The sequence below is a fragment of the Myxine glutinosa genome, chromosome 1, assembly GCF_964187855.1.
Source record: "Myxine glutinosa chromosome 1, kmMyxGlut1.1, whole genome shotgun sequence".
Taxonomy (NCBI): Eukaryota; Metazoa; Chordata; class Myxini; order Myxiniformes; family Myxinidae; genus Myxine; species Myxine glutinosa.
The window spans coordinates 129,840,739-129,868,540 of NC_136261.1; the positions used below are offsets into that span (position 1 = coordinate 129,840,739).

General features: G+C 44.1%; 1 protein-coding gene across 2 annotated transcripts; it reads left to right on the plus strand.

Annotated features, from left to right (window-relative positions):
* The first annotated feature begins 943 nt into the window (after positions 1 to 943).
* Positions 944 to 27,539, plus strand: OMA1 (OMA1 zinc metallopeptidase). 2 transcript variants are annotated; one of them, XM_068118441.2, is made up of 9 exons: positions 954 to 1,382; positions 4,828 to 5,035; positions 12,214 to 12,387; positions 12,649 to 12,756; positions 23,685 to 23,813; positions 23,996 to 24,070; positions 24,991 to 25,140; positions 25,295 to 25,335; positions 25,446 to 27,539. In XM_068118441.2, the coding sequence occupies exons 1-9, from the start codon at positions 1,126 to 1,128 to the stop codon at positions 25,660 to 25,662; spliced, it is 1,359 nt and encodes a 452-aa protein (XP_067974542.2). In that variant the 5' UTR covers positions 954 to 1,125; the 3' UTR covers positions 25,663 to 27,539. The 2 variants fall into 2 exon arrangements, with proteins under 2 accessions (XP_067974549.2, XP_067974542.2); XM_068118448.2 differs by lacking the exon at positions 25,295 to 25,335 and having other exon boundaries at positions 944 to 1,382.
* The last annotated feature ends 263 nt before the right edge of the window (positions 27,540 to 27,802 follow it).

The window sequence follows — 27,802 nt, forward strand, 5'->3', positions numbered from 1 at the left end:
CGACAGCGTTGGTAGCCATGGCGCGTTCAGGGGTCAGCTACGGCTGAACCAGTCGGGGTCACCAGTGTGGTGCTGTGCACACACGATTCGTTTGCCAAGAAGGTAGGCCACAACGCGTTGTACAAACTGAAATGCTTTATTAACAGCTCGCACGTAAGCACTGGGCGGGCTCGACTATCGAGCCCGCATATGTCCCGAGGCCACGCCTTGCCCCCGGGTGTGGCCGGTCGGCCGGAAGGCGGTGCATGTCCTCAGCTCCACCCTGCGCCTCGTGACGCCTTCGCTCCGGGCGTGGCCCGAGCTGCGCTTCCACGCCGGTACGCTCGCGCTACCCACTGGTGAGCGGAATTATTGCCCACTGACAATGTGTCCGCCACATCAACAAAATTGTCCAGGTCTTTTTGGAACACCCTGTATTTGATCACATTGGCTTGCATCATTTTGATACGTAATAAAAAACCAAGAGATAAAGTATTATTATTTTGACCAAAAAAAATCATTTTAAAATAAACTTGACTTGATAAATTTGACTTAGCTTCGTAAGTTTCATCAAAATGGCACGAGTTCTTCACGCTCCCAAATAAACCATATTTGTTCTCTAACTTTATTGTGAAAAGGAAAAGGGTACAGGATATTTGGTGGATAGGATATGAAAAAAAATCAATTAAAAATGCTCTTATACAGTACAGTGCTGTGCAGGTCATTTACATTTCCATCACGTGACGGTCGAATAACAGAATCGGAGAACAGAAGCAACCGAGCTAACAAAGCGTTGCTATACACCTCAGTTGCATTGCAGGATATTTTACCATTTAAAGAAAGGATTTACACAGGTTTATAAACGATAGTGGATATTCGAAGTTTATGAAAGATGGGGAATCTCTGTTGTAATGCTATGGATTAATGGCTAAATAAAATTTATTGTCGTGTCTGGAACGACCCTTTTTAAAACCCTTCTAGCTGGGCGGTGTTGTATTATTCAAGGTCACGGGCGGTCAATGTTAACATGTTATCTTTTATCCTTGTGTTTTACACACGGGGTTGATTGAGCCTTGTGTAACCCTAAAGTTCTTTCCACCCTTCCGAAGTTTGAGAATAATTAATGAGGGAGTATGTCCCTCCGCCATGCAGCCCCAGCTGCTGATACGCCCGATTGTTGTAGCCCTCCGGGCGACTTTAGATCGCCGTGTGTTGGCCTTCGGGGCGTGTTTACACAGAGCTGGTGTCGTACGAGTCTCTCAGCGGTTCCTGCAGCCATCATTCGTCAAGCCTAACCGAAGGCCGGACCTTCCCGCGCCGCTCGTTCAAGCCGCTCTTCCGGGTCCGCTCGTGTGGGCTTTGCTGCAGCCGCTCCGACATGTGGCGTCAATCTTGTTGGGAAGGTGTGCGACTATGGCTCCATTCGCTCTTACGTTTCTTTCTTCAGCAGTGATTATGCTTTGAGTGCCCTGCATTTGTTTTTAGTGCGAAGCGCGAATAATAAACTTTGATGATTATTATTACATTTCCTCAGAGGTGTGTTCTTATTAAGCAGCTAGCTAGCGCTTGCCAAGCGAGCCGTTCCTTAACAGTTTCAAATGGAGTGCTTGCTTGAATGCTTGAGCCAGCTTGGCGAGCGCTCCACTCCACAATAAACTTGGTAACTGAACACATTACACATCTCTGGGCTCGACGTGTTGAAGGCACTGGCGCTAACTACAACGCAATGGCCGCTATATTTCCGTTATGTTTTCACGTTTGGCTGTCTGTGAGCAGAATACTGTATCTCAAAAAGGGTTCACTCAGCCTGTCATCCTTCCGAGGTTGGCAAAATGAGTACCAGCTCACTGGGATGAATGAGCCATTCGAGTATCCTGCATCAGAGCGGCAACCCGTCCAGGATGGTGCCCAATAGCCGACGAAACTGCTTCGACAGCCACATTTATCTGAAGATGCAAGAGTGGTCTTCTTCTTCCTCAATAGTATAGGGGAAGGTTTTTGCTGTTGTAAGGATTGTTTCTACAATTAATGCCCCCAATGTTTCATGGTATATCCCAGGAGTAATTAAACCACCATTGAAAAAAAAAATCTTAAAATGTTTTTTTCTTTTCTTTTCTTCCCGCACTCTCAACTCTCCAAATTTCCCAACTGTATCATGAGCTGTATCTTGGAGTCAGCTGGAACTTTCAGAATGACATTTTGCCTCAGTCATCTATATATATAAAACACAGTTTGTGTGTGTGTGTGTGTGTGCGTGTGCGTAATGTTACCGATAGACTCCTAAACGGAGAGGCTTACGTGCTTGATATTTGACATAGACATGGCCATTGAGCCTGGGACGAACATGGCCGAACTCAAAATATTTGACGATCCATATTTTTTATTCATATTTACCTCAGCGCATTTCAGCGAAGTACCCGCTAATCTCAGCCGGTTCCAGAGCAGCTTGCTGATTAGCTCAGAGCGATCACGTGATGTTCCATTACCGCCGCCAGACTGATTCGCTCAGAGCGATCACGTGATGTTCCATCCCGTCACACGTCACACGTTTTTTCACCTTTTATGCGATCGTGTTTTGTATCGATTTTGTGCGATGTGAATTAAATGTCTTTGAAACAGCTGTGAAACGTCTTTCCACAACCCTTCCGTAACCGATTGGAGCAGTTTATTGCCGCACAAAACGCGATCCGCGAAGCGAGTTGGTCGAGCCGTTTTGCTCAGAGCGATCACGTGATGTTCCATCCCGTCACACATCACACGTTTTTTCACCTTTTATGCGATCATGTTTTGTATCGATTTTGTGCGATATGAATTAAATGTCTTTGAAACAGCTGTGAAACGTCTTTCCACAACCCTTCCGTAACCGATTGGAGCAGTTTATTGCCGCACAAAACGAGATCCGCGAAGCGAGTTGGTCGAGTCGTGCTGACCAAGATGGCGACACGGCGGCTTCACTTTTCACGGAGTATGAGCGTTCTATATATTTTCAATTCAGTGCGCCCGTGATTTGTGGCATAGACATGACCATTGGGCCTTCACGGTGTAATTTGTGCGAGGCTTTTGTCCGAGTGAGCTTGAGTCAAGAGGGCGAATGTACGGGTTGGGAATGTATGGGTCTCCCTTCCCCCGCCCGGCAACGCCGGTAATGGAGGACGTCACAGGATCGGTGAGTCTCCAAAATCCGCTTCGTGCTGTTGCGAATATGCAGGACTATGTCCGATTGTTGTGCTGCTCTCCGACCATGAGAACTGCAACGTCATTGTTGACTGGCCATCCCCTTCCCTTCCCCTTCCACCCTCCGTCCCCCCTTCCCTTCCCCCTCAACCCTACCCCTCCCCTTCTCCCCTCCCCCTCCCTTTTCCCCCTCCCCCTCCCTTTTCCCCCTCCCCCTCCCTTTTCCCCCTCCCCCTCCCTTTCCCCCTCCCCTCCCCCTCCCTTTCCCCCTCCCCCTCCCCCTCCCTTTTGTATTACTTGTCCGGGATTCAAATCGCCAACCTTCCAGATGCAGTGACCCGATAACCATTATGCCACTGAGTCTGGTTAACAACTACTTAATGGCAACTAATGAAATTAACCTAATAAACTAATAAGGCGAATCAGAAGAAATAAAAAAGGATGAAAAGACAAAAAATCCCACCAATTTCCTTCAGGGACAAGTGTATGGTGTACAGTCACGCTACAAAATGCAAATTTATCTATGCCTGAACAAGATAGAATTGAAAACGGATTGGCCGATCTCCAGCAAAGTTTGCAAGCATGCTGGGAGTACCTCTGAACTGGTCTTTGGCACAATTAAAATTGGATCCTTCCCACTGAAGATAGGGGAAGATTACCTGGAACCATCACCTGGTGTTGGCCTAATGGTTAGGGTGACGGGCTTGGGATCTGAAGGTCCTGAGTTTGAATCCCGTTTAATTAACGCCAGGTGGGGTTGACTCAGCCTGTTATCCTTCCGAGGTCGGCAAAATGAGTACCAGATAACTGGTTATAGAGAGACATTGCATCAGCGGCAGACGTGCCCACAGAAATGATGCAACCAGCAGCCGGGTGGCTGCACACGAACCACCACCACCTGGAACCAGATCAAATTTGAAGCAAGTACATATTTATAGTTGTGTCGAACTATTCAAACTGTCCTTTGTACAGTGATACTGGGATGTTGGAGTGGGGGTGGGGGCACGAAGGGGTAGAGTCCCTATATACTTGGAGTAGCGTCAACTTGCAATTTGAAGCCATTTTGTTTCCATAGAGCACGGCACACCTAACCTGTTTCTATTGTGCGTGAAGCGTAATGTGTCCGTTTTCTAATCAAGCTGTCTTTATCTGTACCCAAACGGAAGATCATATTTACCTCTGCCACGAAAGGTGGAGAGAGGTTATGCTTTCACCCATGTTTGTCTGTCTTGTCTGTCTGTGAGCAGGATAACTCAAAAAGTTATGGACCGATTCGGCCAAAACCTGATGGATAACCTGTTGGGTATGTTGGGTTTGTGACGAAGAATTGATTCAGTTTTAGTGAAGATCAGATCCAGATCCAGATCCAAGAATAATAGAAGTGCTTCTTCACCATTGAGAGATGGGACCAAAAATGATGTACAGCATGATATCTCAAAAAGTTCTGGAAGAGTTATGACAAAACCTGGTGGATGAGTTTGTTAGGCAACAAGAACAAGCCGATTAGATTTTGGTTCATGTCCAGCTCCAGCCTTATCGGTTAGATACAATACATAAACTACGAGTATTTACCCTGGTGGAGGTATGCGCTCTACCAAGTGCCATTCTAGTTTTTGATGAAGTCACACGTAACAACACTATGAAAATAATTATTGGATGTGCGCCATCTGCCAGGCATTTGCGACGTTGGTGGCGTTTGCTGCCTGCGGAGAAGCGTGCAACCCTGACCTCACGCAACACCGTGTTCATCCTTGCAGCAGCGGCATTAGGTCTTGCATATTTATTGGTCCATGCTGATACCGTTCCTATAACGGGCAGGCGGAGGGTTTTGGTTTTCACATCGCACCAGTTTGAGCATCTCTCAGAACTGCAGCTTCAAGGGGTGAGGATATTTTCTCTCTTCAATAAATGTGGTTTATGGAGTACCATGCATATAAGCACATGACTTCATTGATGGAAATGTCAAAATAAAGGCTAAATGGAGTTGTTAATATTCCAGTTGCAATGTTCCAGTTGATATTCCAGTTCCAGTTAATATTCCAGTTGTTAATTAAATGGAGTTGCAATGAAATGCTTATGAGCTGCGTGGTGAGAGGTATACTTTTGAAATGTGAAAAAGTAAGTTGGACATTTCATAAATTATTTGGTTTGGCGAATAGAGTTATTGCTTTTTTTCCCACATACAAGTTGTGGCCAGAATTTCCCAAAGATTCACAACTTGGTTTAAAATACCCACTTAGGGACCCATTGACATAATGGGGTGGGAGAAGGACACTTGGTGTCGATTAAGAAAAAACTAGAACGACACTCTTCGACGTCACGACGTTAACCCATATGCCTCCACCCACATTATTACATACACAACAACAACATGCATTTTAAGGCCATTTTCCCTGCTAGAGCGGGGGTTAGCCTTGCGGTCCCCATGACGATCTTCTCCATTTTGCCCTATTTTCTGCATCTCTCCTTGTTAACCCCCTTGCCCGCATTTCTTCTTCCACCATCTTTAGCCAAGTCTTTCTCGGTCTTCCCCGTCCTTTACTTCCTTCTACATTCATTTCCATCACTCTTCTCAACCAGTCACTTTCATCCTTCCTCAACACGTGACCAAACCATCTCAAACTGTTCCTCTTCACAGCATCAATCACAGGCAATATTCCCATCATCTTTCGCAATTCATCATTTGTCTTCCTCTCTCTCAACGATACTCCGCACATCCATCGAACCATTCGCATTTCCACCCTTTCCAGCCTTCGTTGCTGCTCTACGTTCATTACCCATGTCTCGCTCCCATAAATCATAACACTTCTCACACATGCAGCATACACCTTTCCCTTCAGCTTCAGCGACACTCCCCTCCTCATCAGCACGCCACTCTGTTCCCGAAACTTCTTCCATGCACATCTCACTCGAGCAACCGTTGCCGAGTCTGATCCACCTTCTCCATTCAGCATGTCTCCGAGGTAGCAAAATGTTTTCACACCTTCCAGCTTCACGCCGTCTCCAAGATCCAACTCAACATTTCCTCCATCTGCAGCTCCCTCTGTGCACACCTTACATTTGAATGTAGCTGCCACACTGGTTAATGGCCCTCTCAGACCACTACATTTTTGATGAACCCACTCAGCGCACATTGTACATTGAATGGAGTTCACTCCGACACCCTTCCTGCACACAGCACACGGCCACTTCCCAGTTCTTTCCACCTCACCACATGTTTTACCACTTGCCATCACCTTCGTCTTTCCGATATTCACCTTCAGACCTTTTGGCTCCATACATTCCTTCCACTTGTTAATCTTTTCCTTCAGTCCATCCATACTTTCCGCAATCAACACCAGATCATCTGCATACAACAACTCCCACGGTAAACCCTCCTTTACGTTCTGAGCCGGCACCTCCATCACAGCTACAAATAGTAGTGGACTTAGTACGGACCCCTGATGCACTTCCACCTTCACCTCAAACTCACCACTGTTCCCGTCCTTCGTCCTTACAGCTGTGCGCACTCTTTTGTACATTGCCATCACTACTCTGATCAACCATTCCTCCACTCCTAACTTCCTCAATGCCCATGTCAATACTTTGCGTGGAACCCTATCGAATGCTTTCTCCAGATCAACAAACCCAAAAAACAACTTCTTCCTCTTCTCCATGTACTTCTCCTGCAACTGCCTCACAATGAAAAGCGCATCTGTCATTCCTCTTCCTAGCATAAATCCAAACTGCATTTCGTCGATCTTCACTTTCTTCCTTATCCTCCTCTCCAACACCCTTTCCAATACCTTCATTCCATGCTCCAATAACTTTATCGCTCGGTACGAGCCACACTCCAGAGGGTCACCTTTCCCCTTGTATAGAGGGACGAGGGTACTCAGTTCCCAATCCACTGGAATGCGGCCTTCTTTCACCACCAGATTACAGATCTCTGTCATTCTCTTCACACCCCAACTTCCTGCTGCCTTCAACATATCTCCCACAACTCCCGTTGGCCCTCCGGCTTTTCCACTCTTCATTGCTTTTATCGCTTCCTCAACTTCCTTCTCAGTTATCTTCTCTGCCAGTCCTAAAACTGGGTTGTTTTTTTTTGTATACTGAATCGAGGCTCGTGAAAGAGCTGACAACCGCGAGGGAAAGACAGCACAGGGGGACCACGAGGGAAAGACAGCACAGGGGGACCACGAGGGAAAGACAGCACAGGGGGACCACGAGGGAAAGACAGCACAGGGGGACCGTGAGGGAAAGACAGCACAGGGGGACCACGAGGGAAAGACAGCACAGGGGGACCGCGAGGGAAAGACAGCACAGGGGGACCGCGAGGGAAAGACAGCACAGGGGGACCGCGAGGGAAAGACAGCACAGGGGGACCGCGAGGGAAAGACAGCACAGGGGGACCGCGAGGGAAAGACAGCACAGGGGGACCACGAGGGAAAGACAGCACAGGGGGACCACGAGGGAAAGACAGCACAGGGGGACCACGAGGGAAAGACAGTACAGGGGGACCGCAAGGGAAAGACAGCACACGGGGACCACGAGGGAAAGACAGTGCAGGGGGACCACGAGGGAAAGACAGCACACGGGGGACCACGAGGGAAAGGCTGGACATGCAATTGCAGATAGCGTGAAGATCAAAGAACCACTTGTTGGCAGTATATTCAACTTTTGAGATATGACAAATCACAATACAACATCTTCTAAACCCAATTTTGCCCAATATTTAGACGTATATCAACAGAGTGAAAATGTGTGTCATTATAGTCCTTCATGGTGCCGCAATATGGACACGACTTGTATGGACCACATCCCATGCCACAGAGGCTTAATTTTGGTGTAAATAAAGACGTTCAAATGTGTAATTTCACTCTTTTGTAGTCTGGTGATTGCATATTTGTTCTCCCGCTCTATTCTTAGCAGAATTGAAATAAGTCCAAATGCGATGAGAGCCACATATTCAATTGTATTCACGACTTACCTCCGAAAAAAGGTGTTTTGGGCGGCCATCTTTGATACGCCATTTTGGGCCCTTAGTGACAAAAGATTTGTTTGTAACAGCGATTTTGAATTCATCATACCCGAATTGTCTTGAAAAGATGATTTGAAACAAAAAATGCCTTGGGGTGTTATAATTCCTTAAATTACTCTCTATGTTGCCATCCCATTCATTCTCTGTATTCAACAGCATTTCCATATATCTTTTCCATCTTCCTTTAATTCCATCTGGGTCGACAACAATTTGTCCCACTTCATCCTTCAAGCAACTCACCCCCATCACATCACACCTCTCTTTCGCTATCTGCTTTGCAATCCTGAATACTGCTTTCTGACCCTCTTCCGAATCCAAGCGTTCTCCGAACACCTTCCCACATGCCTCCTGTGCCTTCGCCACCTCCTTCTTTGCAGCCTTCCTGGCTGCCTTATAACTTTCATGCTCTGCTGTTTCTGCTCCCGTACCCTTTGCCTTCTGCCACTCCTTGAACTTCTTCCTCTTCTCGTCAATCCTCCCTCCAACCTCATCATCCCACCACCATGTTTCCGAGTGCCTCGGTGGTCCTTTCGTCCATCCACATACCTCACCAACGGCTCCCAACAGACTAGCTTTCATTGACATCCAACCACTTTCAAGCTCAACCACATCATCCTCTACCCTACTCAGCCTCTCTTTTAATGCCTCCCTTACTGTCACCTCTTTCAACCTCCACACCTTCATTCTCGGTTGGTACTTCACCCGCCGAGCTCTCCTCGCACCTTTCACCCTTATGTCGCAGACAACCAAGTGGTGCTGTGAAACAGCCTCCTCCCCCGGGATCACCTTTGTGTCCCGGAGGTGCCCCCTATCTCGCCTACGCACCATCAGGTAGTCAACGGTTGTCGTCGACCCACCTGACGTGTATGTAACAAGCTTATTATCCTCTTCCTGGAACTGAGTATTACAAATCAACAAATCAGCTCCATCAGCAAACTCCAAAATCCTTTCACCTTCTCCATTTCTCACACCATATCCGTAACCCCCATGAACTCCCTCAAAACCATCCATACTCCTTCCCACATGTCCATTCAGGTCTCCTCCCACCACAACAACTTCCTCATCTTTCACGTTTTCCATCAGCTTCTCTATCGCACACCAGAACTTGTCCTTCTCTTCATCGCTTCGACCAACCTGCGGAGCATATCCCGAGATGACGTTCACCAAGAGCTTTCCAATCATCATTTTCACCATCATCAACCTATCACTCACTCTAGTCACACTCACCACACTGTCTACAAACTCCTCAGAAAACAGGACACCAACACCATTCACGCCCTCCAGGCACCCTTGCCACACAAACTTGTATTTCTGTCCCTGCCTACCCTTCACCATTCTCACACCACTTCCCTTCCATCTCGTCTCCTGCACACAACATATGTCCACTCTTCTTCTGACCAATACTTCCACCACTTCTCCTGATCTCCCTGTCATTGTCCCTACATTCCATGTCCCAAACCTCAGAAACCGATCTCCACTTCGGGCTGCACCCTGCCCATATGTACTTGTAATTGTCATGGTTCTCTTTTTGAGGCAATGTTTTTTTATGGCCGGATGCCCTTCCTGACGCCAACCCTCTTAGTCGTCTCTTACGAGAGACTAAGAGGATTATTACATCATGATACATATTTGTACCAAGTTTGATTTAAATTCATTCAGCTGTTTTCAAGTATCACATTTTACCTGACATGACCTCTGACCTCACCCAAATAACCAAATCACCTCACTCCTCACCTTTGATGCCAAAATATAATCAGTTCATCTTTGTATCATGATATATACTAATCCCATCACCGGTTCACAAGTTAGAACAGTAACATAATTTTTACTTAACGGGACCTCTGACCTTTGACCTCGTGACCCCAAAATCTAATCAGTTCGTCTTTACCTCATTGTACATACCTGCACCAAGTTTGACTAAGATCCCTTCAGCTGTTCTAAAGTTATCACGGCAACGAAAACCTATCACAGATGTGCAGACAGACGGACGGACAACCCGAAAACATAATGTCTCCGGCGACTTTGTCGGCAGAGGCATAAAAAAAGCAAATGATATTTTGAAGAGAAGAGAAGAGAGGAATTATTTATGGGAGCGAGACATGGGTAATGAACGTAGAGCAGCAACGAAGGCTGGAAAGGGTGGAAATGCGAATGGTTCGACGGATGTGCGGAGTATCGTTGAGAGAGAGGAAGACAAATGATGAATTGCGAAAGATGATGGGAATAGAGCCTGTGATTGATGCTGTGAAGAGGAACAGGTTGAGATGGTTTGGTCATGTGTTGAGGAAGGATGAAAGTGACTGGTTGAGAAGAGTGATGGAAATGAATGTAGAAGGAAGTAGAGGACGGGGAAGACCGAGAAAGACCTGGCTAAAGATGGTCGAAGAAGAAATGCGGGCAAGGAGGTTAACAAGGGGAGATGCAGAAAATAGGGCAAAATGGAGAAGATTTTCATAGGGACCGCAAGGCTAACCCCCGCTCTTGCAGGGAAAATGGCCTTAAAATGCCTGTTGTTGTTGTGTTGTATACAGGGGTAGAAATATGCTGTAAATGTACCATGTTGTTCTCAAAACGTTAAAATGCAGCTTTGAACGCCCATGGATTTCTCACATCGATGATGCACCTGGACACAATGGCATCATTACGTTAGATTTGGTGCAAAGTTTATGCAGAACTACCTGTTGAGAATGCTTGTGGTGTGAGATCTCGAACTTTGCAACACGTTTGGTTCATTTCAGAAGGCTAGACAAGGTTGTCGACATGCGAGAATGGATGATTGGCACTCCAGGGAATGATATACTTGCAACAGTACAAATCAAGGCAACATCTTTATTTTTCTGTCACGTTGTTCTTTTGACGTCATTTGTCTTCCAAAATCACCGAGTCAGTGAAATCGAGGTGTTCAGATTTCTCCTTCAGCCACGCCCCTCTTAGCTCAGTTCCACGCGTCGGTAAATGGATGGCCGTGTAGTTGGAACTTCAAACGTCAAAACAGATGATCATCACCAGGGGCAGGTCTAGGCTGTGCATGGGGTGATCCAGCTGCTCAAAACCAGTCGAGTATGTCAGTCTGCATAAACATGGGACTTGTGCACATGCACATTATGAGAAGCACACCTTTGGTCCATATCCCTCGGCAATTTTCATTGATGGCCTACTGCAATTTTTGCACGAGACTGGAATCGTGTTCCCCTGTGATTTTTTGTTTTTGTTTTGTTTCGTGTGGCATAAAGTCAATCAGCAGGATTCCCTTGACATGTCAGAGAAATTGAGGGCATGATCTTTCCAGATGAATTTTAGGTTTGGAATCTGTTGTGTTGGTAGTGATCCCTTGTGTTTCCGCTGCATGGATTCTAATTTGGCTTCAGAATCCCAGCGGTGAAGGCACACTTTGTCATCGGTTACCAGACTTGTGATAAAGTTGGCCAGGTCCATGATGATCGGTTCAAGAAGTTCAGAAAATGATGCCAGCCGTTGCTGTCGATTGTCAGTGCTGAGTTTGTGGAGGACTCATCTTGCTGAGACCGTGGACATGCCCAAGTGTTGTGGGTAATGGTTAAAACGCTGCTTTTAGAAATTCCATGTTCTGTGGTTTATCCGGTGACCTTAACACGGTGATTCTTCATGATGAATGTGTTGACCTCGGCAACAGTTTGCGGGTCAGTCACATCCGCCAGACCTCTTTAGGCCATCTTCAAGTGACTCGCATCCTCATTTAAAGTACCTTCACCATACACGACCAGTGTGCTCATGGATTTATTTTGAGTAGCACATTTTTCTGCATAAAAGTGATGGCAGGTCATAGTTTACTCTTCAAACAAAAACATTTCGGATTGATGAAACTAATGGCACAGAACAAGTAATTTTATTATGAGAAAAATATCGCTGCTCTCGGTCGCCACCGAATGCCTCGTATCTATAACTTCCTTGAATGCTCATTGATTGCAGCTTTATGTGAAGGTGCAACTTGCACGAGGAAATGCAGTAAAGATTTCTCGAATTACCAATTTCAACCATTCATCTTGTCTCTGCTTCAGCTGATGGAGGAGCATGGAGAAAACATCTTGCCGGCGGATAATCCATGGCACAAGTTTGTGAGTGCCGTGTTGCAGCACATCGTAAGCAGAAACACAGATATTCCTCAGATCTCTGCTGTAGCCTGGAAGGTCAACGTGGTGGATGCACCTGAGCAGAATGCTTTCGTGTTGGCGGTGAGTATACAAATGGCTACCTTAAATTCTTGTCGAGAGAGAAAATAACGTGCACATTAGTCGGTGCACGTTAAAGATGTCACGGTGTCCTTCCCGAAGAGTAGGTGTATTTATTATAGATTAAATGCAAATGAAATGCAAGTAAGATGTAATAAAAAGCTTCTGTTAAAATGTGTTGATTCTGCTTATTTCAGGTGGAACAATAAGCAGTTGCAAGTGTAATGGCACCCCGCACTCCCATTCCCTCCTTTCCTTCCATAGAATGGGCACGTATTTGTCTTCACTGGGATGCTGAGTATAACCTGTGATGCAAACCAACTGGCAACCATTCTGAGCCATGAAATGGCGCATGCTATTCTTGGCCACTCTGTAAGCACCATTTCTTATCGTGATGTCATCCTATCTTCGTTGTCGTTTTCTGTGAATGACATTACAAACCTGGGTTTGCTGCTTCCCTTTGTGTGCAAGTGCTTTTCTAAGTTTGTGTTCTTCTGTAGTGGGTCCCAGTGTCCTGCTGTCCATCTCTTAACATTTGACTAAAACATCTCCTCGCAAACTACCCGTCCGATATGGACCAAATTTGGTATGATGCATCAGGACAGCAAGGTCTCATGGGGTTGTGCTCCACATCTGGACACGCCCCCTATAAGAGGGATGTGAGGGAGGTTTTGCTCCAAATATTGGTATTTCATTCAAAAATCTTCTTAGAAACTGACAACTCATTCCAGACCAAACTGGCCATGCAGAATCATGACCATGCCCTATTGCCCTAACCGTATGTTGTCCTCCACATGGCCGTATCTTCGCTGGAACGGGGGGTGGGGCGGGGGGGCGGAGAGAGGACGGGAGGGGGCCCATGGGCTCCCTCCGCTAATCCCTCATTCACTAAAACATATTTTCCTCACAAAATACATGACCGATATGGATCAAATTTGGTATGATACATCAGAACATTAAGGTCTCATGGTGTTGTGCTCCCCATCCAGATCTTCCCCCTATAAGAGGCTGAGAAGGGGGGTTTCTCTTCAAATTCAGGTAATTTATTTCAAAGTCTTCTCAGAAACTGGTGAAATAACCGTTGGTCCCCTATGAGGCTATTTGGTTTATCTTTCCTGTTATGGATTGGCCTGTTAGTGTTCTTTCCAATCTGGAACCATGGCTCATGATGCAGGGGACCCAGGTTCAAATCCCATGTGTTCTTCATTGATCAATCCCTATGTGTTGTCCATTGATCAGTGGTCCTTGTAATTGATGTAAAAGTGCACATGCCTAATAATGTTGTGCTGCATGTGATCTTTGTACAAGTTCCTCCATAAGCCTTAGATTACTCTAAAAATCAAGCAAAAACGATTATGTATTTCAATACATGAGTTAAAATGAAAATAGAAATGGTCAGGTATTCTAGTAATGACTAAGGGGGAAAAAAGTGGACTTTAAATGATTCATTCAACGTGTGTATACAATTCAGAAAAAACCCTCCATTCTCCCACAAAGTTATAAGGGTGGGGGTACATCTGGCTTAATAGTGGAGATTAAAGAAATAGACACAGGGCCATAGGGTGGATATCTATTTTTTTTTTTGATTTCATGACCTGAACCTAGGGATTTGGCAAGAAGGGTGTGGGATGAAGCCTTATGACCTCCAAAACATCTTGTTTTTTTTCACAAGCGATATCGTGGTACGTTACCGAGAACCGCTGCCCCAAAACACCAGTATACACCAATTGTATGTTACATTTGAAATACCCATTTACACAGTAAAAAAACAACACAAACTATATGATGTCATGTTCACATTGGTCTTGGCAGCAATATTTATTAATTCAGACCCCCAAAAGTAGTAAAAATGTTGTTTTAACGACTTGGTAAAATAACATGCTGTTGATGCATTTATCAGAAAGTCATGTTTTTGGACCTTAAAACCTGCATAATTTTAAATTTTTGTACAATATTTGTGATTGGTGTTGCTACTACGATCCATGGTGGTTTACCAATGCTATTTTGAAACTGTTAATAGGTCCAATAAGTGTGTAAGGGGTGATATTTTAACCCATCAAAGACAATTACGTGGCGTACAAGTGAACCAGTGCGCATTGACGTCATGATAAACTCGAGATGGGCTAGAGAAGCTCCACCGTCTCAATGTATGAACTCCAGAAGTGAAATGTTGGTTTGGTGTCACTTGCTTCTAATAATTTGTCAAAGGAGGTTTTGAAGTCTTTGAACTTGTCACTGTTGAGAATGACATGGTAGTTTGGATGTGGGAAAGCTTCAGCTAAGTTTGACAAAAGTTCCTTCACTCTACCCGCTTCATGTTCTGGAATAGATTCAAAATATGCATCCAGGAGCATCTGCTGCATCGCGTCTGACATCAGCTTATGGGCTCGAACTGCCCTGTTGTAATGCTTGCCGCTGAACACTCCATTCACAGACCCCACTGCAACAATCTCTGACTCAACCAGGATGTCTTGGAGACCACCATCTCGAAATCTCTTTCCAATACAGCCAAGAAAGGACATTGCAGTGTGGAATGCCCCAAGTCGAATTACCAGTCTCTTCATGAACTGTGCATTCTTCCATCTAATGAGCTGTGCCTTGCAATAGATGGCTTGGTCAACGACAATGACGACTGCTTCCAACTGTAACTTGTCGGCGATCTGAACACTTCTCTGCAGTATTGTTAGTACCGTATTCATTTCAGTCGGAGTGGCATCAATGACAGGGAGATACCCTATCACGCTCTTTGGTGGAACTTCAACACAAGACAGTAGTTGGTTGAATCCTGTCCAAGATGGCAGAGTCCCGTCAATGTTGTACTTGGTGATGTGGTATGCTAGGTCTATCGTCTTAGGGTGCTGGAGTAATGGGAAGTACGTTGCTCGATCCAATGGAACGCTGGTGTGCGAATGGAGCGGGTCCTTCGTTTTTCCCTCCATAATATGTGGCAAGGTTCACTGCAGGTGGCTGCATCGATCTCTCCCGCGTCCTCTTAACTGTAGTGACTGGTGCTGGTTGTACTACTTCATGGGATTGACTTGGTCGCTGCATTATAATCCCATTGGTATTGTGCGTTGTTCCACGCCCAGACAATGTCTCCTCCCTGAAGTCATTATTGTCCCATACGAGTGTGACATGCTTGCCCGCCTGAATGATTGATGGAAGAGCATCCTCTCCACGATGTAGTTCTTGGTTAGCCAGTGCAGTGTCATGATTTAAGACGACAGAGTTTGAGACGCAGTAACCAAACCCGTTCAGTAGGCTGATTAATTGGGCTGAACCTGAGAGATGACGTACTGTCATTGCAAGTGACAAATGTTTGGGCATCTGTTTCCTTCCCTTTGATTGGAGGTATATGATGTCCTGTGCAATTGTGAGAATTCTTCTATGTATTGTAGATTCTATCTTTACAAACTCATCAGAATCAGGTTCGTCTGACACTCCCACCATCCATGCAATAAAGTTATAGAGACAGGCAGGTACAATTGCTTCTGCGGCATTTGTTGTCAGGTGCTCAGAGGTTGGGGGCCATGGCATATTTGGCTTGATCTCATCTATTGCATTTCTCAATTGTAGCGCAGTGAAGTAGTGTTCTCTAAGGTTATTCTCAGTATACCCAGGTTGCTTTGGTGGGGTTGGTTCAGAGTCGGATGTTTGTTCTGTCTCTGTTGTGTCATCACCTGAACCATGCATGGTTTCTTGCAACACTTTCTTTTCTTCAACCAGCACTTCAGTGGAGATGTCATTAACATACACAAGGTGTCCTTGGCAGCGCATATACGGGGTTAGAAAGCATAGTTGTGGAAATGTTTTCATCAGTCTTGTCTTGAGAAAGCCACTTTTGTAGTTTGATTCTATTCCGTGTGTTGCTTTGATTTGTTTCATGAACATGTCATTAAGTCGTTTCAGTCTGTAGATTTCCTTGTTGTCTATTATAAGATCCTTGACTGTTGCACAAAATAATGTGTATGCTTCTGAGTAGTTGGAGTCTCCTTGTTGCTCTGCATTAGGTGTTGTTGCTAGCTTGCCTAAATACCGGGTATACTCCTTGTAGCAGCGACCATGGTATTTCACCTCTATCGCAACACAATCGCGGTCTTGAATTTGAAGCAGCAGGTTTGTATTGTTGTTTTTAGCAGCTTGCTGCAGTCTTGGTGCCTCAATTGTTGAGCACCTTGTTAGAGGCTCTTTTCTTCGGCCCCTTTTGCCTGTATTGATTGTTCTCTCTTTCTGACAAAGGATGCATATATTAGGCAACACATATTGGGATCTGGCTGAACATTTGGGCTTGCCTAAGCTGGAGCGTAGAGCACGTTTCTTGACTGGTTGTGGGCCTTTATGCACCTTGTCAATGTTGACGTTGATGTCATTGCATGTTGAAGCTGCAATAAATACACATAAAAGAAAACAATTAAAATTATGTGAGTTTAAAATGTCTAGACCTCAAGTCATGGTTAGCCCGACTAGATTCCCTCCCCCCCCCCCCCCCCCTTCCTTCCTCAGACTTCCTTTTAAAAATGTATTTGTTTCACCTCGGCCCTACCTCCTTGCATAAATATTGGACAGTTCCTTCAATTCAAAATCGTTCGACTACACACAAAATCATTTTACATATACCTCACAAAAAAAAAATCAAACTAAGTTTTGAAGCATTGTCATGATTTATTATTGAAGTTATTCAACCTACCAGTATTGGCTGCATTTTCTTCTCTCTTTTTCATGCTGCTTTGCACCCTGCTCACTCGTTGTTTATCGGTAAATCGTGAATAACACACTTGATGAAACGCTGCATCATGCTGTATAGCTATAGCAGGTATTGTTACCATACTGTTGCCACGTTCGCCGAATTCGTCAGCGTGGTTCTTCACGAAATTTCTCGCAATTTCAGCTTGATCACCTTCTAAATTCTGCCACGTAAGAACAAATTGCAAATATCGCGGCCATGTTATATCACTAAAAGGTAATAAACTTGATCTTTTGGCCGGAGAAATGCACATATAACAGCGTTTCTCGCTCCCACCCTCGTCACCGTCGCTGCTACTGGAGGCCGCCATTTTGTTTACTCGCAGCCGGAAGCCCAGACATCGTTCGTAGCGCGAATAAGCGCGATCCTCATTGGTCAATACATCGAAATGCGTTCGAGGCTAAACGGAGATTTTGGAAATAAAATTACCGTAAATTTCGGACCATTGAGCGCATCGTTATATAAGCCGCATCCCCTAATTTTTTTTTAAAACTGGAATTTAAACACACACAAGCCGCACTGGTTTATAAGCCGCAACCATTTATTAACCACAAAAAGTGAGAAACTCGACAGCCACAGAAACTTGTCAGACGCGCGCAAAGCACAAATTCAATCACGGTTGCCTTTTTTGTTTACAGTCCGATTGAGAGGTAGGTCAAAGGTCAGAGGGACCTCATCCATATTAATTATGTCCTGCGGAGCAATGACGTTCTCTGCTATTTTCTCCTGCGTGTAGTTCCGAAAGTTTGCGATTTTTTCTTCGAAGTCAGGAGGGAGTTGTTGACAGAGAGTCGTTCGTGCTCTGACAGAAAGACCTTTGCGTTTCATAAATCTGAAACACCATGACTGCCCGCCCTGAAATTCTTCTATTTTCTTTTCTGCAGCGATCGATCTTGCTAAGTCTAATCTGAACAGTAGAAACACCCCGACCATCCACTCTCTGTGTGTTAACCCAGTCTTCAAGTTCGTCTTCCAGTTCGGGCCATCGGCATTTCCTACCTCTGAAAGCCTTTGTTGACTTTTTGCAGCGAGAAAGTTCGCCCCTCTGCTTTCTCCAACGTCTGATCATGGATTCATTCACTCCAAGTTTATGAAAATTCCATAAACAAGCCGCATCGTTATTTTAGCCGCAGAGGTCAAAGTTGAGGGAAAAAGTTGCGGCTAATAGTCCGAATTTTACGGTATACATTTCAACATTATATTACAGACTAACGTACCAGAATCTGACTTGTGAAAAGTCATGAACATTATTTCTTAATTTTTTCTATATTATGCCAATTTGATGCCCACCCGATTTTCAGGTCACGAAATGAAATGAAAAATTGGAACACCTGGCAGTCTAAAAAGAGCAGAAAGAAATGAAAACGCATTTCTAAAAAAGTAAAGAAACCAGTAATAACAACATTATTAACAAGAAAGAGCAATTAGAGATTGCAATCCCTCGCCAGGATGTCTTTTCAGTTGTTTTTAAGGCTTTTGTATTAAAACAAATATGGTGACCGAACCACGTGAACGATGACATCATTTTTTTTTCTCCACCAATTTATTCCTAGATTATGCTCAAGAAATTTCATCTTGATCGGATGAAGTTTTGTACTTGTCGAATTATGACGTCATAATGGAGGCACCTATGACATAATCATTAACATATTTTATTCCCCATAGAGAGTTCTTTACAATGAGCCATGTCTCAATTTCTTCTATTCAACACTTTGAGATAGAGATGCAAAGTTTTTTTTGGTTTTTCCAAGATGGCGGCCGAACCACGTGACCTATGACGTCATAAAAAAAAGACATTTGCACAGTGACCTATTTGTGGCACAGTGACCTATGACGTCATAATTATCATTAAAAATATTGTACCGGTGGAGTTGCACCTGTGGTGAAAATTTGCTGTCAATCGGACCAACGGTTGCCGAGAAAATCGTATTTATTCTGTGCGGACAAACAGACAGACAAACGGACTCAAATGCAATACCCTCTCAGGTGAGGGTAACTAGAAGCGTACACGGTAGTGCGCATACCTCCGCCAGACTGAACAGTTTGTTTTGTATCCACTGATAGGCCAGATCTGGATATGGACCTGAACCAAAATATAATCGGCTTGTTCTTGTCACCGAACCAATTCGTCCACTAAGTTTGGTCATAACTCGTGCAGAACTTTTTAAGATATTGTTGTGGTTTTAGAACCCACACTTGTGTAAATATGGAACTCTTGTAAATATGACATTAAAGGTTAAAGGTAGCACCCCTAGTTAGTCCACAAGCAACACGTAGGCCACCATAGGAACTCAGTTATTTCATTATTATGTGTTTTAGATAAGGCCGTGTTTCCAATAGTTGACTCTGCATTGCATCAATTAAATAAGAGTAGGTCCCCAATCCAATTCCGGCCATTTTGCCAATCTCTCTCTCCCAGCGACGCCATTACGCACCTCTGCCAGCAGCAGCCGCCTTAGCGCTCGCTCAAGCCATCAAAAACCATGCGGTCAGGCCCGAGGAAAAAGAGGGCGGAACGCCAAGAAGGTGTGGCCTGTCAACCAGCCGTCAAAGGCGTGGCCGGTAAGCCCTCACCAGCCAACCATGGCTGATGTAACATCACCGACAGGCGTGGCCTTGAGGCCCGCGTAGTGATCGCATGGTGCATTATATAAGCGCGAACGCAAAGCCCTTTCACGGACTTGAGGACTGCGCACACGGACTTCTTTTGATGAGAGAGCGCTGGTTGGACTTGGTCGGGAGAGTGCATTGCAAAAGGACTCGGGTTGGAGACGCGCTTATACGAGTCTGATTGGGAGATGCGCACGAGTTTGGTTGGAGACGCGCTTATTAACGAACTTGTCCAGGAGCGCACACGTACAGGACACCAGGCTCCCCCCCCCCCCCGCTATATGTAAGGTCCGCTCATGTTGAACGATACGCGGAGCTGCCTGCCGGGTTTCGCGCGCTGGACTGGAGTGGACCGGAGCCTGGACCCCATCGCCTGGACCTTCCACCCTACCAGCTACAATCCCTGTGTGAGTGTGTGTTTGTCTGGGATCCTAAGTTGACTGTTTTTAAGACTGCCCTGTGTCCTGCTTCTTCTTCTTCCTTTCTTGTACATTCTTTCCTTTCCTCTTTTTGTTTGTAATAAATTCACCTGTTCTTTCTGGTTTCGTCTTAATCCCTTCGCTTTTGTCTTTTCTCAATTGAGTACCTGTGGCACCATTAGGAACCGCTATAATCGGGTTTAGTCATTGTTAACGGCCCGAGTCGCGGCTCGCTTCGCTCGGCGTATCCACTAACGCTGCGGCTCGGGTGGGAGTTATGTCCTTGCTTACTGGGCGGCGTTAATAAGTAGGTAATAAGAAGACAGCTTACAACCCTAGTTAACGTCGTCCGGAAGTGACGTCATAACTTCTAAGGATTCGGGTCGGCCAGATAACAAGACAAGGGGATTAACCCCCCCTTGATAAGGGGAGAGCCGACGGCCGAGATCCGTAACAATATGTTATATATCACTTTAGCCCGATCGCTCAATGGTGAAGAATCACTTTAAAAATGAACAAGCGTTACGCTTAGGTCCCCCGTCGGTGAAGTGATGTGAGTGGACAAAGTGGAAGACGCAAGGCGGCCATCTTGGATTTTGACGTGGCGACCCAATTTTCAATAGCGTTCTCCTTTATGCGTAGATACACCCACACACTAGAGTCCCTGTATAAAGAGAGTTGCGCCATGCGCTGACCCGAGATTTCTGGTCACGTGATTTCGTGGCACCATTTTGTGTCTAACTTCACCGTGCGTGAACGTCAGCTTGGTACGGGAATGTTGTTTATTGCCAAACAAAATGACTGGTTGTTCTGCTTTTGGTTGTTCAAACCAATCTGGGAAATATAAGATGTATAGATTTCCAAGTGATAAAGTCAGAAGACAAATTTGGGAAGCGAAAGTCAGACGAAAGAGCTGGAAAGCGATCGACTCCTCGAGACTCTGCCAGGTAGGCCCACGCCGCTTGATGATTGATGTTCAAAAGCAATTCTATCTGCTCGGTTTTTTTTTGGTTGTCTGTCCGGTGAAAACCCTTTTAAAGGGAAGTGATTTGTGTTTGTTTATAATCTTCAAGGAGCTGACCAAAAATGCATTTCCGTGGGAAGAACCCTGCTCAATTTTTTCGGGTAGTCCTAGCGGACCGCATATTGTCATTGATTGATGAAATGTCCCGGTACAGTGACATTGCCTGGTCTGCGGTTGGGTAGTCTGCGGGCAATGTCACTGTACCTTTTCAGAGGGAATTAATTTTGATTTTATAGGGGTGGGAAACCCATGGTCCGTTTTGTTTTCAGTTGTCTGTCCGTCCATTCAAAACTTATTCCGAGGCAAGTTATTTTTTTGGTTTAAAATCTTTAGCCTAATCGGCAATCATAAAAGCAATTTTAGGGGGGACCTGCTCAATTTTTTTGCGGGTTGTGCAGCCATCCATACGTCCAAAATTTGACGAGTTATTGTTTGCTTTGTACAGTGCTCATGCGTCTTGTGGCATATTTGCTCAAATATTTCCCACCCCGGGATTTATGGCCAAATTGTAGTGATGGAAGATTTTGCACATTGGACAATCCCTATATATTTAACCTGGTGACAGCTATCGTTCCCAAAACATACAATATTTCTAGGTGATTAATGCAGTAAAACAGGTGTATTTGTGTACATATTAATCGATCAGGCAATATCCATCAGAGTTCTGGGCAAGGGTGTAGTAATAAATGAACGTTTCAATCTTACTAGATGCCGATGACGTTTTCCTTATGTCAGAGACAGAAGCTGACTTGCAGCTTGTTAAATCATTACAATGGAAATTGAATATAAATGTCGATAAAACTAAAGTTGTACACTATAGAAATATGGCAATACCACGTACAGAATTTGGTTTAAGTGTGTTAGACTATATGTCGGCTGGAAGTCCTACACAGGAATTGCTCTCGGCACCCTTTAAAAAATATTGGATATGCCCACACTCCTTTCTAAAAGTTATTAAAATTCAGAGAACGACAGCATTGGTTTGTCTTACTTATAATGTTAGCTCTTATATGCAGTGTTGGCTTGTAATATGCATTGCCATACCACTTTTAATTTCACCACACAGCTCTTTTTCACGGCAATAGCTGAGTTTTTGACAAAACAAATATCACCTGTATGTAATAATAAGACTAAATATGTGTAGTAAATTTATTTTTTAGCAGGTTTAGAATATATCACCCCATATCGCGAATGTACATGTATATCTAATCCGACACACTTAGACACAAAATGGCGTCCAAATTTGAGTTGACACAACTCTCTATATACAGGGACTCTACCACACACCAGATTAGAAGTTAGTAGTTCGTTTATTTTTCAAGATATTTCGCTCACAAGATTCAGACGTATATATGGTGGGTGGCGACCATCTTGGATTTTGACGTGGCGACCCAATTTTTAATAGCGTTCTTCCTTATGCCTAGATACACCCACACACCCGATTAGAAGTTGGTACTTCGCTTATTTTTCAAGATATTCCGCTCACAAGGTTCAGACATATATATATATATATATATATATATATATATATATATATATATATATATATATATATATATATATATATATATATATATATATATATATATATAGTGGCGGGCCTCTTGGATGTTGACGTGGCGACCCAATTTTCAATAGCGTTTTTCCTTATGCCTAGATACACCCACGCACCAGATTATAAGTTAGTAGTTCGCTTATTTTTCAAGATATTCCGCTCACAAGGTTCAGACATATACGTATATATATATAGTGGCGGGCCTCTTGGATTTTGATATGGCGACCCAATTTTCAATAGCGTTTTTCCTTATGCCTAGATACACCCACACACCAGATTATAAGTTAGTAGTTCGCTTATTTTTCAAGATATTCCGTTCACAAGGTTCAGACATACATGGCGGCGGCCATCTTGGATTTTGACGTGGGTTGCACCCACACACCAAATTAGAATTCGGTCCTTCGCTTATGCACGCACGCCCGCCTGCCCGCACGGACGGACGGACGTACACGGACGGAGGGGAAAACCATATTCCCCCTTTCGCTCCGCGGTGCGACGGGGGACAAATAATTGTCATATCTGAATCCATATTCAGATCTTCACCAAAATTGAATCCAATCGTCCTTGTCAGACACCCAATCGATCCACCAAGTTTCGTCCAAATCCGTCCACAACTTTTTGAGATAGCCTGCCATGTATCGTTTTTGGTCCCATCTCCCAATGGTGAAAAATCACTTTAAAAAATTATACTGGCCGGATCCGAATCTTCACCAAAATCTAATCATTTCGGTCGTGTCACACATCCAAAAGCTCCACCAAATATCATCCGGATCCGTCCACAACTTTTTGAGATATCCTTTTCGATGACAAAGACAGACAGGTATGAAAATATAACCTTTGCCCACCTTCAGTGGTGGGCGTAAATATATTTGTAAAGTGTCTATGGGTCCTGTGTGTCATTTGCAAATGGTATACTGATTTATCATCCTTTGGACACTCCTCGTACAGCTAGAAAGAGCGAGTTACCTGCACTTGCAAGAGATGTTGTCTTTGGTTGTGGTGACAATATTGTGGGCTACGCTTCCCTTCGACTCGATCGCTGCATTCCTACATTGGGCGCAAGGGAAAGCGTGCAAGGCAAGGCATTGCTACACATGATGTTTGCGACAATAATTACACATAATAAATATGTAAAAGCACGAGAATCCTTTGAAGATTGCAAAAGGATGTATAAATTGGGCATCAAGCGCTATGCCAAGATGTGCACTCTGCTCCAAGACATTCATACAAGCAGAAAGTGAGATGATGCTTTCCTACAGGTGCTGTGTGAACTGCCACACAGCCGGCTCATGGAACAGGAAGCTGATGAAGTTGGACTACAGCTCATGGCGAAGGTACGCAACTTCAAACAAAATGAGATATGGTGAATGATACATCCTTCCTGTCACAAAATCCAAGCAGTTTATGGATCAAATTCAAATGTCCAGGCTTTAATTTGGGCACAGGGCTGCACATCCAGGCTTGTTATGCATTGTCGTGAAGTGTCCCATGGCCTTTCGTAATCCACTGTACTGTATATGGCAAATATCACCCAAAGGTTTATCGTGCTTCAGCTGCCTTTGTGAATAAGCAGACTTGTTACTTGCAAAATCGAAGATTTTTCAAGTATATTGGTTGGTCTTGTGCATTATTCTGTCTCTGTCAATTACCTACAGGTCACAATTTTAAACCGATCTTCACCAGATGCTAGAGTTGGTCATAAGGAAGAAGCCTATTGATTTTGAGGTCAAAGGTCATCTTGAGGTCAAATTTCAGTCATTTTTCATCTGATTGACTTGAAAATTGAACAGCATTTGCACATTGAGTCACTAAATTGGGAAACCATCTATTTTGAGGTCAAAGCTCATCTCAAGGTCAACCTTCCAAAATAATAAATTTTCATCTGAAAAATCATTAATTTCCATTCGATTGACTTCAACATGAAACGGCAATTGCATAGTGCATCATTGAATTGGGAAGCCAACTAATTAAGGTCAACGGTCAACTCAAGGTCAAACTTCCAAAATCAATTTTCATCTGAACAATCGTCAATTTTCATCCGATTAACCTGTAAATTAAAGAGCAATTGCATTGTACATCACGGAATTGGAAAACTATTTAAGGTCAAAGGTCAACTCGAGGTCAAACTTCTAAAATCATCCATTTTCATCTGAAAAATCATCAATTTTCATCTGTTTGGCTTGGGAATTAAACAGCAATTGCATTGTGCCTTCTCGTTTTGTTATTTTTGAGTAAATATTGTGTATCGTTTTAGGCATGTTTGGATGTTCGTTCGAGTTCAGCATTCTGGGAGCAGATACAATTGCAGCGGGAGTTGAAGGGTGAGGAGCAGCTACCACGGTGGCTGTCAACACACCCTACCTTTTTACAGCGAGCGGAGGTCATCGACACGCTTATACCGAAGGTCAGGTCGCTTATGGTACTCTACATATTTAATCGTATTAGATATAAAGAATATACATGTATGTATGTTGGGTTCATGCAAGAGCCAGATTTGGATGTGAAAGGGGCAGTTAGGCTTACGAGTGTAATGAATCGATGTCATCGTGCATTCGCAGTTTTGCGTACAAAATGCAACGGCTTGGGGAGAGGATGTAAGGTGGGTCCATGATGCTGAAATTGTAAAACCAATATAATATTACACAAAATTTGAAGACATAAAAGACCCTAATACCATTCTCCATCTTTCCTTTTCTATTTCCATGGAAGGCTTTGGAGTTATCGAAGCAGTGCCTTTGCCCACCCCTGCCAGAGCGTGACCCCCGAACACCGGTCCGTATCGCACGTGAACTGGTTGGTCTTTCTGGACCTCTCGCAGTCAAGCAGCTCAGGCCTTCCCAGCCCGTGTCCAAAGGGACAGCGCCAGACTTGTCTCGTCCACCGGTTAAAGTGGTGCGAGGAGTCACGGCATGAAGGTTTGGAGTGAATATCGTCCATCGCTCGAACTTGCAGCACTTTACCACGAGGACACTTGCACTCGGCAAATGATGTGCTGTTGAATGAGTTTTACTTTAACGTTTTTGCATACTGTTAATGCATTTGTTATGCTGTTATGATCAATTTATCTTCCGTAATGGGAAAATGTCTGCGATGGAATGGCTCTCAAGATTTGGTTATCCCCAAGAAACGTGAATGCCTCGACGCTCAATCAAGAGTGCAGACCTCCATTATTAATTGGTAAATTTAATATTTTACGAATTTAATATGTTCATTTTGTTTCAATTTTTATTGAGAAATACAAAAAGTGAAAAATCCAGCACCAATTGAACACTCATTTCATTTCTGCTGTAAGAGGGTCGTGGACCTACCTTTATGACAGATACTCCCAATAGTCCAAGACACCCCAAAGTATATTTTCCTATTTTAATTATATAAAATTAAGTATGAATTGATTGGAAAAACTTGTGCATTGGAAAATAAAAAAACGGCTCATTGGAAAAGAAATCTCGAACGAGCTATAAACTGCCATTCCACGTTGAGGGTGATTCATCAACGTTTTAATCCATCGGAAGGACCATTTGCTAGCATTGGACGTTAAAGATCCCACGGTATTTTCCGTGAAGAGTAGGTGAGTTATCCATCTTCCTGAACAAATTCCTGCCCCGTCTGCTGGAAAGGCAACGGCAAACCACCTGATATAACCTTTGCCAATAATTTATTAGACAACACTGATAGTCACGAGTGCGGTACATTTGATTTGTGGTACAAACAAAATCGCTACATCAATCATGTGACCCTTCGTCACCCTGTTAAGTTTGGTTGAGATTGGATAAGTAACGACTGAATGTATCATGGTCAAAAAGACAACCAGACACCAATTGCATATTTTAGTATGATAATATAATCACAAAGGCCTGGTGTTGGCTTAGCGGTTAGGGTGCTGGCTTTGGATCCTCGGATCCTGGGTTCGAATCCCGGTCGATCACCGAATTAACGCCAGGGGGGTTGACTCAGCCTGTCATCCTTCCGAGGTCGGTAAATTGAGTAACAGCTCACTGGTAATTCCCTGCGTGTCGCAAGAGGCGACTAACAGGGTTGGTGGCAGGAAGGGCATCCGGCCATAAAACATTGCTTTAAAAAGGGGACCACGATGCCCGAAAAAGGTCAACCCCTGCTCTGCGGGGAAAAATGGCCTCCAAAGGTGGTTGGTTCATTTTGTTCAATATATCACAAAGGCAATTGCGCCATTGATGGCGTCACCCGAACTCGCAGTGTAGAACATTTGTCAAATGCTGGAGATGTACACTACTCCTTCGTCGTAAATATCGTTTTTAACAGTTGCCTGTTGCTGATATCCCTGGTTGAAATCCCAAATACTGTAAGCTGTGGATTTCTCCTAATTTATACAATATCATTGCCAACCATGAGGGCAGCGACAAACAATAGCTCACTTAATGCCAACCATTTAAAAAAGAAGAAACAGCAAATACAAGTGTTACTAGGAGATAAAGTTTCTAAACTGTCAGTAACTACAAGCGGACTTTTACACCTCATATGTGTCATTGTCGTTAATGCGTTTCCTAATGTCATGTTCAAGGTTTCCCATTCCATCTTAATGTAGGGAAATGCTGAAACTTGGAAGACATGCTTGATTGTCAGTACAGGAAATTGCTCAATTCATCCTCTCATTTCCATGTTATGGGTATGGACCACTTTAATAAAACACCACTTTTGTTTTAACAACAGTTACCATCCGAGCAGTGCAGAGATGTCCAATGGGATTGGGTATCTGAATGTACTAACTTTTGAACACATTTTCTGATGGACTTGTAAAAAATAAAACACGAAGTTCCTGGCCAGGTGTATTTTGGAAGCTCTCATCCTCAATTTGCCAGACTCAAAAAAAGTAAACACCTTTTGAGCCATCTTATTTGATGCATACAGTGCCTCTAGAAAATCTACAGCCCCTTTCAAAATTTCACCTTTTTCCACCTTTATTTACACATCCTAACCCACAACTTACAAGCGAAAAAGAAATTCTACAAGTTTCAGAAAATTAATTTAAAATACAAAACTAGAATATCTTGGTTGGACAAGTGTCCACCCTCTTGACTTGATCCTTGGTG

Excerpts from the sequence above, each read along its gene's own strand:
- OMA1 (XM_068118441.2), top strand. The coding sequence starts at position 1,126 with ATGCAGCCCCAGCTGCTGATACGCCCGATTGTTGTAGCCCTCCGGGCG. Across the intron at positions 12,388-12,648 it reads AGAATGCTTTCGTGTTGGCG|AATGGGCACGTATTTGTCTT; the intron begins GTGAGTATACAA and ends TTCCTTCCATAG. Across the intron at positions 25,336-25,445 it reads GCTTGGGGAGAGGATGTAAG|GCTTTGGAGTTATCGAAGCA; the intron begins GTGGGTCCATGA and ends TTTCCATGGAAG.